General features: G+C 35.6%; 1 protein-coding gene and 1 pseudogene across 4 annotated transcripts in view; both read right to left on the minus strand.

Annotated features, from left to right (window-relative positions):
• Rock1 (Rho associated coiled-coil containing protein kinase 1) overlaps positions 1-11,131 on the minus strand; it is a 121,465-nt gene that overhangs the window by 80,480 nt on the left and 29,854 nt on the right. For all 3 annotated transcript variants that reach the window (XM_021150215.2, XM_029472234.1, XM_029472235.1), the window contains exons 2-3: positions 9,569-9,650; positions 221-321 (exon numbers count right to left, since the gene is read on the minus strand). In XM_021150215.2, coding sequence (XP_021005874.2) covers positions 221-321; positions 9,569-9,650 — 183 coding nt within the window. The remainder of the gene's footprint in view (positions 1-220; positions 322-9,568; positions 9,651-11,131) is intronic.
• Positions 4,243-5,498, minus strand: LOC115029896 (annotated as a pseudogene). The gene has a single exon (XR_003835472.1). The product of XR_003835472.1 is annotated as a U6 snRNA-associated Sm-like protein LSm6 pseudogene (transcript).

The following is an 11,131-nucleotide window of genomic DNA, read 5'->3' on the forward strand; positions in this document are numbered from 1 at the left end:
GAGAGAGAGAGAGAGAGAGAGAGAGAGAGAGAGAGAGAGATGAGATGTTTATTGAAATGCTTGGGAAAAAACTTTCCTACTATTTTGATAAATGCAAGGGTTTTATCTTAAGCAAAAATGCCAGAGCCATTTAAAGAAACAATTCTATGAAAACAATTATTTTCCCAAATAGTATGTTAAATAAGGTAGTGTTTAAAAATATCTGAGTAAGGTAACCTACCAATTGAACTTCTCCAAATGCACCTCTGCCGATTACCTTTACTACTTCATAATCTTCTGCTTTCATCCGTAAATCTCTAATTTTATTTATTGTGTCTTTATCTGTATGAAAAATGTAATTAAATCATTAAGGCATTATTATAATGATTATTATTATAATATTATAACTTACATTACAATCAAATTACTCAAAAACACAATTTAAAAAAAAAACACTTCATTACAAATTAGGGCTGGGATGTAGGTCAATGGTGAAATACTTGACTCTTTTGGTCCTCTGTTTGAGGCCCAGTACACTCTCACTTGAAATGGTTGATATATGTAAAATTTGTTTTTTTTAAATTAGATATTTTCTTTATTTACATTTCAAATGTTACCCCCTTCCTAATTTCCCTTCCAAAAACCCCCTATCCCCTCCCTCCTCCATCTGCTCACCAACACACCCACTCCCACTTACTGACCCAGGCATTCCCCTATACTGGAGCATAGAACCTTCACAGGACCAAGGGCCTTTCCTCCCATTAATGACCAACTAGGTCATCCTCTACTACATATGCAGATAGAGCCAGGAGATCCTCTGTGTGTTTTCTTTGATTGACGGCTTAGTCCCAGGGACCTCTGGGGTTACTAGTTAGTTCATGTTGGTCCTCCTAGGGGGCTGCAACCCCCTTCAGGTCCTAAGGTACTATCCCTACCTTCTTCATTGGGGACCCTGTGCTCCATTCAATGGATGACTGTGAGCATCCACTTATGTATTAGTCAGCCACTGGCAGAGCCTCTCAAGAGACAGGTATATCACTCTCCTGTCAGGAAGCTCCTGATGGCATCTGCAATAGTGTCTGGGTATGATGGTTGTTTATGGGATGGATCCCCAGGTGGGGCAGTCTCTGGATGGTTGTTCCTTCAGTCTCAGCTCCAAACTTTGTCTCTACAACTCCTTCCATGGGTATATTGTTCCCCCTTCTAAAAATTATCGAAGTGTCCACTCTTGGATCTTCATTCTTCTTGAGTTTCATGTATTTTGCAAATTGTATCTTGGGTATTCTGAGCTTCTGGACTAATATTCACTTATAAGTGAGTACATATCATGTGTGTTCTTTTCTGATTGCATTACCACACTTAGGATGAATGATATCTTCCAGATCCATCCATTTGCCTAAGAATTTCATAAATTCATTCTTTTTAATAGCTGAGTAGTACTCCATTGTGTAAATGTACCACATTTTCTGTATCCATTCCTCTGTTGAGGGACATCTGGGTTCTTTCCAGCTTCTGGCTATTATAAATAAGGCTGCTATGAACATAGTAGAGCATGTGTCCCTATTACNAGTTGGAACATCTTCTGGATATATACTCAGGAGAGGTATTGCTGGATCTTCCGATAGTACTATGTCCAATGTTCTGAGGAACCGCCAAACTGATTTCCAGAGTGGTTGTACCAGTTTACAATCCCACCAGCAATGGAGAAGTCTTTCCTCTTTCTCCACATCCTCACCAGCATCTGCTGTCACCTGAGTTTTTGATCTTAGCCATTCTGACTGGTGTGAGGAGGAATCTCAGGGTTGTTTAGATTTGCATTTCCCTGATGATTAAGGATGCTGAACATTTTTTCAGATGCTTCTCAGCCATTCCGTATTCCTCAGTTGAAAATTCTTTGTTTAGCTCTGTACCCCATTTTTTAATAGGGTTATTTGATTTTCTGGAGTCCATCTTCTTGAGTTCTTTATATATATTGGATATTATTCCCCTATCAGATTTAGGATTGGTAAAGATCTTTTCCCAATCAGTTGGTGGCCTTTTTGTCTTATTGACAGTGTCCTTTGCCTTACAGAAGCTTTGAAATTTTATGACGTCCCATTTGTCGATTCTTGATCTTACAGCACAAGCCTTTGCTGTTCTATTCAGGAATTTTTCCCCTGTGCCCATATTTTCGAGGCTCTTCCCCACTTTCTCCTCTATAAGTCTCAGTGTCTCTGGTTTTATGTTGAGTTCCTTGAGCCAATTAGACTTGAGCTTTGTACAAGGAGATAAGAATGGATCAATTTTCATTCTTCCACATGATAATCAGCAGTTGAGCCAGCACAATTCGTTGAAAATGTAGTCTTTTTTTCAACAGGGTGTTTTTAACTCCTTTGTCAAAGATCAAGTGACCATAGGTGTGTGGGTTCATTTCTGGGTCTCCAATTCTATTCAATTGATCTACCTGTCTGTCGCTGTACCAGTACCATGCAGTTTTTATCACAATTGATCTGTATTACAGCTTGAGGTCAGGCATGGTGGTTCCACCAGAGGTTCTTTTATTGTTGAGGATAGTTTCTATTATACTAGGTTTTTTGTTATTCCAGATGAATTTGCAAGTAGCCCTTTCTAATTGTGAAGAATTGAGTTGGAATTTTGATGGGGATTGCACTGAATCTGTAGATTGCTTTCGGCAAGATAGCCATTTTTACTATATTGAACCTGCCAATTCATGAGCATGGGAGATCTTTCCATCCTCTGAGATCTTCTTCGATTTCTTTCTTCAGAGACTTGTTTTTATTATACAGATCTTTCACTTCCTTAAAGTCACACGAAGGTATTTTATATTATTTGTTACTATTTTGAAGGGTGTTTTTTTCCCCCTAATTTCTTTCTCAGCCTCTGTATTCTCTGTGTAGAGAAAGGCCACTGATTTGTTTGAGTTAATTTTATTATATCCAGCTACTTCACTAAAGTTGTTTATCGGGTTTAAAAGGTCTCTGGTGGAATTTTTAAGATCACTTATATATACTATCATATCATCTGCAATATCATCTGTGATATTTTGACTTCTTCCGTTCCAATTTGTATCCCCCTGATCTCCTTTTGTTGTCTAATTGCTCTGGCTAAGACTACAAGTACTATATTGAATAGGTAGGGAGAGAATGGGCAGCCTTGTCTACTCCCTGATTTTAGTGGGATTGCTTCAATTTTCTCTCAATTTAGTTTGATGTTGGCTACTGGTTTGCTGTATATTGCTTTTATTATGTTTAGATATGGGCCTTGAATTCCTGATCTTTCCAAGACTTTTATGTTGAATTTTGTCAAATGCTTTCTCAGCATCTAATGAGATGATCATGTGGTTTTTGTCTTTGAGATTGCTTATGTAGTAGATTACATTGATGGATTTCTGTATATTGAACCATCCCTGCATTCCTGGGATGAAGCCTACTTGATTGTAGTGAATGAACATATTAGTTTGTCCTTGGATTTGGTTTGCGAGGATTTTATTGAGAATTTTTGCATCGATATTCATAAGGGAAATTGGTCTGAAGTTCTTTCTTTGTTGGGTCTTTGTGTGGTTTAGGTATCAGAGTAATTGTGCCTTCATAGAATGAATTGGGTAGAGTACCTTCTCTTTCTATTTTGTGGAATAGTTTGTGAAGAACTGGGATTAATTCTTCTTTGAAGGTTTGATAGAACTCTGCACTAAACCCATCTGATCCTGGGCTGTTTGGTTGGAAGACTATTAATGACTGCTTCTATTTCTTTAGAGGTTATGGGACTGTTTAAATCGTTAATCTTATTCTGATTTAACTTTGGTACCTGGTATCTGTCTAGAAAACTGTCCATTTCATCCAGGTTTTCAAGTTGTGTTGAATATAGGCTTTTGTAGTAGGATCTGATGATTTTTTGGATTTCCTCAGATTCTGTTATTTGTCCCTCTTCATTTCTGATTTTGTTAATTAGGATACTGTCCCTGTGCCTTCTGGTTAGTCTGGCTAAGGGTTTATCTATCTTGATGATTTTTTCATAGAATCATCTCCTGGTATGGTTGATTCTTTGTATTATTCTTTTTGGTTTCCACTTGATTGATTTCAGCCCTGAGTTTGATTATTTCCTGCCTTCTACTCCTCTTTGGTAAATTTGCTTCTTTTTGTTCTAGAGCTTACAGGTGTGCTGTCAAGCTGCTAGTGTATGCTCTCTCCAGTTTCTTTTTGGTGGCACTCAGAGCTATGAGTTTTCCTCTTGGAACTACTTTCATTGTGTCCCATAAATTTGGAAATGTTGTGGCTTCATTTTCATTAAACTCTAAAAAGTCTTCTAAAAGTTATTACAAATTAGGGCTGGGATGTAGGTCAATGGTGAAATACTTGCCTCTTTCGATCCTCAGTTTAAGCCCCAGTACTCTATCACTTGAAATAATTGATATATGTAAAATCTGAAGTTATAATATAAATATTTAATATGCTAAGAGTTGTTTCAAATTCTTATGGTATGATTTTACTATCATACCAAAAATTTATATAAAAATCTAATGACAAAGTTTTAAACACAAAAACTGCTTTGCTTTCATTTTTAATCTTTTAAATAAAGTATCTAATGCATCCTACATTTACGTGACATTGGAGGTCAAACCTAGGGCTCTGTTTATGCTAGGCAAGTATATTTTACTACCTGACTTACATCCCCAAGCTAAATATCAATGCTGTAATAATAATAATAATAATAATAATAATAATTTACTTCCGGTATTTTAGGTATATATCACATTTTATTACGGAAACATAGGTAGATGTTTTATATCAACAAAATAAAAATTTCTGTTTATGCTGTTTATGTGAATCATTTATGATGATCCTTTTTAAAAAAAAAACTTAAATTCTTGCTGGGTATGGAGGTACACACCTTTTTTTTTTAAAAGAGTCAATCTGTAATGTAATACCTCTATCTTATTCCATTGTCAATTAAACAAACAAACAAACAAACCCCACCAACCACCATGAAAACAGGCCAACTAAGACCGTAAGAGAACCAAAACCACTTCATCTATCCATCTTTGAAGAGCAGTGCCTCCTGGTGTCTTCACATCTGCCTCTTCTGTGTACTTATGTACAGAACATTGTTTCCTCGGATGAACGCATCTCCATACTTATTCTTCAGCTGTCCATTTACATACTCCTCTGTCTGTTCCAGGGCTATATTCATGTAGCCATCCAGGCAGGCCAGGATCCCTCGATAATCCACACCAGAATTTAATTTCACCACAACTGGTCGCCCGATGATTTTCTTTAAGAAGTCCCTAGGGGTTTGCTTCCGCAGGCTCATGTTTAACAATCTTGGGAGGCAGGAAACCTGAGTTCTAATCTCTGCTACTTAATTATCTGTGCAGCTTGCGTAACCCATTTCACCTGTCATGGTCCCAGGCTCATCTTGCAGCGGGATCCAGAACGCTCACAGGCCGAGCCTCCGTGGACGCGCGTGCCCAAGGTACACACCTTTAATTCCAGTACTTGGGAGGCAGAAGCAGATTTCTGTGAGTCTGAGGCCAGCCTGGTCTAGAGTGAGTTCCAGGACAGTCAGGGACACACACACACACACACACACACACACACACACACACACACACACAAACCTATCCTAGAAAAAAATAATTCCCCAAAACCAAGTTCAGTATCAAAGGCACATGTACTAAAAAATAAAAATTAAATTTCTAACCTGCATTCTTTACACTTATAGCATTAATCTGAAGCCAGACTTTAATTTAAAACATGCAGTGGAGAATCAATGCAATTATTTATGTTAACCTGTCTTGCTACAGATGACAATAATTTACAAATCTCCCCCTGGATAGTTATCTCCTAATTTGGTCATAGATTAAAATAGGGCTATTTTTTTAGTCCCTACGGGTCAACACTGGAATGAGATTGCATGGAAAAGCTTCCCATTTCAATGTTGTCTATACACATACGGCTATTAAAGTTCTGGTTGCTAATAAAAGTAGCTATAATAGTCTTGCCTTTCTGTTAAAATGTTCAAATTAAAATATTTTTGTAAGCTATGTCCAACAGACAGACATATGCAATGCTAATAAATTTCTGTACAAAGATAAGTATATTTAATAACTTCCCAGGTCACAGTACTACAAGACCTACTACAAAGTTAATATTAAGCTTATTTATTACATAAATATTTTTGCCTACTCTATATCAGGTCCTAAAGTAATCTCTAGAAATATGGAAAGGTAATGGTAACACTGTTACTGTTGTGAATTCCAGAACATCCAGGGCTACACAGTGAAACCTTTTCTGGATAGTTGGAGGAGGGGGGATTCTAATTCAAAACAATTTAAAATAAAACAGGTAAGCATGGCTTGTAAAGTACTAGAAGATACCAATTAAAGCCTGCCATGGACAGAACTTTTAGGGAAACACCTGAAACACATTTGAAATGAAAAGTAGTTGTTAGGTCTTGAAGACAGACCATTTAAGTGATGGAACAGCAGAACTGCGTACACAGGGCTCTGCTGCTAGATTAGTACGGATGCTTGTGATGAAGTGGCAGAAGAGGCTGGGGAGCCCCAATCTGTTTAAGGAGCCTGAACTTTGTCTCTAAGTCACTTGTCAGAAAATTATCATTTGCTGGGCAGAGTGGCACATGCATGCCTTTAATAACACTCCAGAGGCAGAGGCAGAGGCAGAGGCAGGCAGATCTTTCTGAGCTCAAGGCCACTTGATCTGCACAGTGAGCTCTAGACCAGTCAAAAAAAAAAAGTAAGCAAGCAAGCAAGAAAGAAAAAAAAATCTATGACTCAATAATAGGAAGGCTTTCTCCCCTCACCCCAGATTACAGGTTTAGGCAGCTCTTAATATATAAAAATCAAGGCACAATATAAAAATCACTAGCATGGATTGAAAGCTGTAAAAAGAAACTAAAGTAAATAAGCATAATCAAACCTACACTTCAGCTACTCAGAAGAATGTTAAAGATAAATTCAGTAAGGACAAAACTGGAGTTAGAGAATTTTAAGATTATTTTAATATTCTATATAAGAAATAAGAAAATCCTAAACTGAGGTAGTATGCTAGAATGGCCAGTGACACTGAAAAAGTATTCAAAGTCTTGAGGAAGCCGGCAGACAAAACATTAGAAATCAAATAGATCCTTCTGGTTCCTTGAAGTTTCACTTGTCCTAGCTGCTGACCAACAGCTTTGTGACTAAATGCATATAAGAAACTGTCAAACTACAGGACCCAAAAAATAAATCCACACAGACTCAACTACAGAGACCTAAATTTTGACATACCTGTAGAGGATTTTTAATCCAGCAATATTGCTACTTTGGCTAGAATATAGACACCACCTTACCACACATCTTTAATCCCTCTGGCAAGAATACAGACCCCTTTAATTCCAAACAATGAAGGTAAAGTTATTTGTAGAAGGAAGCACCCATGTTTCAAAGTGGTATCTTTGAGTGGCAGACAAAGTGATAAATCAGAGAAAGATTTGACAGAATTGTATATGCCCAACTCATATGAGAATGAAGAAGAAAGGTAAGATATTCGAGGATGCACTGTAGAGAGAAAGGAGGCAGTTTTATATGACAGAGAGACAGGCTGCAGAGAGAGAATAAGAAGGAGTCAGAAGATTAGAACACACTGCCTAAGTTTGTATGAGGCCAAGCAGAGCAATTCAGAGGGCTAGAGAGAAGCCAGATTGAATCAGTCAGCTTAGAGAGGAATTTGAGCCAGAATAGCTGAGTTCAATCAGTCAGTCAGAGTTCAGAGTTTACTCCTCAGTCAATCTTAAAGGGTGAAACATTCTAGGCCTAGGTAAGACTATACAAAGGCTAGAAGCTTTAGGATTAGGACTAGCTTAGCAAACTGAGGCATTAAGCCTTGGAGATGACAATTACATTAGGTGAACAAAAGTTACTTTTAGACATACCAAAACATACACTAGCAAAGAGACTGGCTTTCAACAAATAAAACTAGGAAACTGGATCTAAGTTATAGGTTATTGAGGTAAGTTTCTTTCACATTTATAAATATAAATTTTATTTCATTGTTTTTCTGCATCTAATAATATATACCTTTCCTTTATTAATATACTAATATCACAAAGTACACTGATTTTTGTACTACTGGTAGAAAACCCTCACTTGTGATTTTTACTTATCAGTACATATGATTTATTAAAATTGTTTTATTAATGTTACTTACTTTTCTTGCATTTTTCTCTAGCTTAATATTCCAAAAAATCTATACAAATTAAAACTTAAATTTAAAAGTCACTTTATATTTTTACTTTCATTTGACTTCACTTATTTCTTTTCTAGCTACTGTTTCTATTTATAAAATGTAATACATGGGCATACTTAGTATTACAAAAGCAATAAAGTAGTAAAATTAAGTTGGACATTGTGGCTCACACATAGAATGCTAGCTTTCAAGAGTCAGAGCACTGTGGTAAGTTCAAGGTCATCTTGGGCTGTGATTCAAGACAAAGGAAACCAAACAGAAAAGAATAGTAGATTCAGAAGGTTGTTTTCCCCAATATTTGTCATACTACATCAAAATACTCTACCCTCTACCTCTAGACTAATGATCAACCCCTGCCTTTTGTCTACTACCAAATAAACAGTAGTTCATCTTTGGTTATTTCACTATGTTATCTAGTACAGGGATAAACAAATATAAACTAATAGAACTGTCCAATTCTTTCAGTAGGTTACAAGACATTAGCAAGAATTTTATACTTAAAATTTCCCAATTCAAAGAGGTGGGGATGTAGCTCAATGATAGACACTTGCATATGCAAAGCACTGGGTCAAATTGTCATCACTGAGGAAGAAATGATTCCCAAATCAGAGTTTGGTATCAAACTCCAAGACAAAATTAAAACTGGTTTTGAAGAAAAACCCGACAAAAGTACAAAATAGGTAATTCAAACTCTACTTTGTAGAAATAACAAAAAGAAATAATAACAACAACAACAAAAAAATACAACTATTTTATATGACTAAATTAATTCTTTGAAACAGAAATAAACAGACTGGGAAGGATTTTATAATCAACTTCTTACTGCTAATTTTTTAAAATTCCAAACTATTTTAACTTAAAACATATTTTTAAATAATTTCAAAATCTAAAATAAACTTTTAGAAGAGAACATCTATAATAAGCATATATAAAACAGCTGCCATGGAGAAAACCTTTTTATTTTATGAGTTGTCATATATAATCAATTTTTACCTGTAGGTTTCCAAATGTAATAACTAATTTTTTTATAAACAAAGGGGTCATATAGCATTAAAACTTGAATATGCACATACATGCATTGAAAAATACATATTTCTATTGTAGCTGTATACTTTTCACCCCCCACTCCCCAAATTACTTTGTATGCATTCTTGATAGGCATCTAGACTAAGCTTCTAAAATTTCATTCACAAGGTGCCTTGTTAGTGTAGCAACTGGTGCCAGTCTTTGCACTAATATTACACAAAATTCACTGACAGAATAATGAATGCAACAGAAGGGGAAAGAGGCTTGAATATCTGATACAGTTACATGTACAGCAACATTAAACTACAGAAAGTACTTACATCTGCTTAGAAAGTTGTCAATATTTTTGTTTTTTCTTAAGGCAGGAAAATCCAAATCATAAACCAGGGCATCCAATCCATCCTAAAGAAACAAACAGCTGGTGTTAGCACATTAGAACATTGTCTAGTTTGAATATTTAATATCTTCTCTTCATTTTATCTTGTGTTCATTTCATAACCTTTACAAGGTTACATAAATAATAGGGAGGAGCAAAGTTCTATGAGTTTTATTTCATATATGCATTTTTTTAACTTTCTAAATCTTCCTGTGGAGCAAGAAAATTACCAGGCTGATTTCATGTGATTATGATTCATATACTCACTTTACAAGGATATGAAATTTTACATTCCACTTACCCTTACTTCTAAATTTATCTTCATTTCGCAGGTGTTCAGCAAAATCCTACATTTGTAACTATAAGTGTTTTACAGTATAACAGCTAAATAATACTTTCATTTTGTTTTTCGAGACAGGGTTTCTCTGTGTAGCCCTGGCTGTCCTCAAATTTAGAAATCTGCCTGCCTCTGCCTCCCAAGTGCTGGGATTAAAGGCGTGTACCACCACCGCCCGGTGCTAAATAATATTTAATGAAGCATAAAGTTTAAACTAAATCATACATAATCACATATGCAAGCTGTATACATATTTAATTATAAAAACATACTAGGTGTTCACAGGGCTACTTTCTTAACACACTTTCTAGGACAACTAACAGCAAAAGACAAATAGAAGGTTTTTGGTTTTCAAAACTAGACATTTAGATATGTAAGCAAGTGTTGGGCAATGTGATGGTGTGGTAATCCATACAACCAAGGGAAAGTTTATACTGAGACTGTATCTTGCTATATGATATAGTAGAAAACAGAGTCAGGTAATCCTAAAATGTCTTCATTACAAAGTATTGCTCTTTCTGTTTATGTAATAATTAGTACTACAGGGAACAAAGACTTTGGATAATACTAATAAAGTGATGAATTTCAAATAGGTCACAATTTTTCAAGCTAAAAAAAAAATCAAACAATTACATTCCAAAGAAAAATACACTTATACACTTGTACTTCTCAATAGAGAAGACAAATGACATAACCTTTTTGAGCCTGTGTTCTCTTGACTGAAAAAAGGAGAATTAGTAGTTATCTATCTATCTATCTATCTATCTATCTATAACTCATATCAGATTTGAGATTAGGTTAAGTATGTGAAGTCCTGAATATTCCCACTTTCATTTTGACTATAGTTTGTCTCCCTAGGGCTAGGAATAACAACTTATACATTTTAGCCGTGTAGTTATAAAGCCTTAAGAGTAGACTCAGGTTATGTTGTTAAATGCAGCAATCCCACTTGTCTTTTGCTAGACCACTGAGCTTGGTAATGTATTTATAAATGAAAATCTGGCCACCTCTACTAGCTGCATCTGTCTACTCGATGTTTGGACCTATCATCAAATATTTTAACTCTATAATTAGATGGGATGATCTATGTTTTTCAGTACCATTTTTTTTAATTTTTAATATTTTTTATTACGTATTTTCCTCAATTACATTTCCAATGCTATCCCAAAA

This window comes from Mus caroli, chromosome 18, assembly GCF_900094665.2.
Source record: "Mus caroli chromosome 18, CAROLI_EIJ_v1.1, whole genome shotgun sequence".
NCBI lineage: Eukaryota > Metazoa > Chordata > Mammalia > Rodentia > Muridae > Mus > Mus caroli.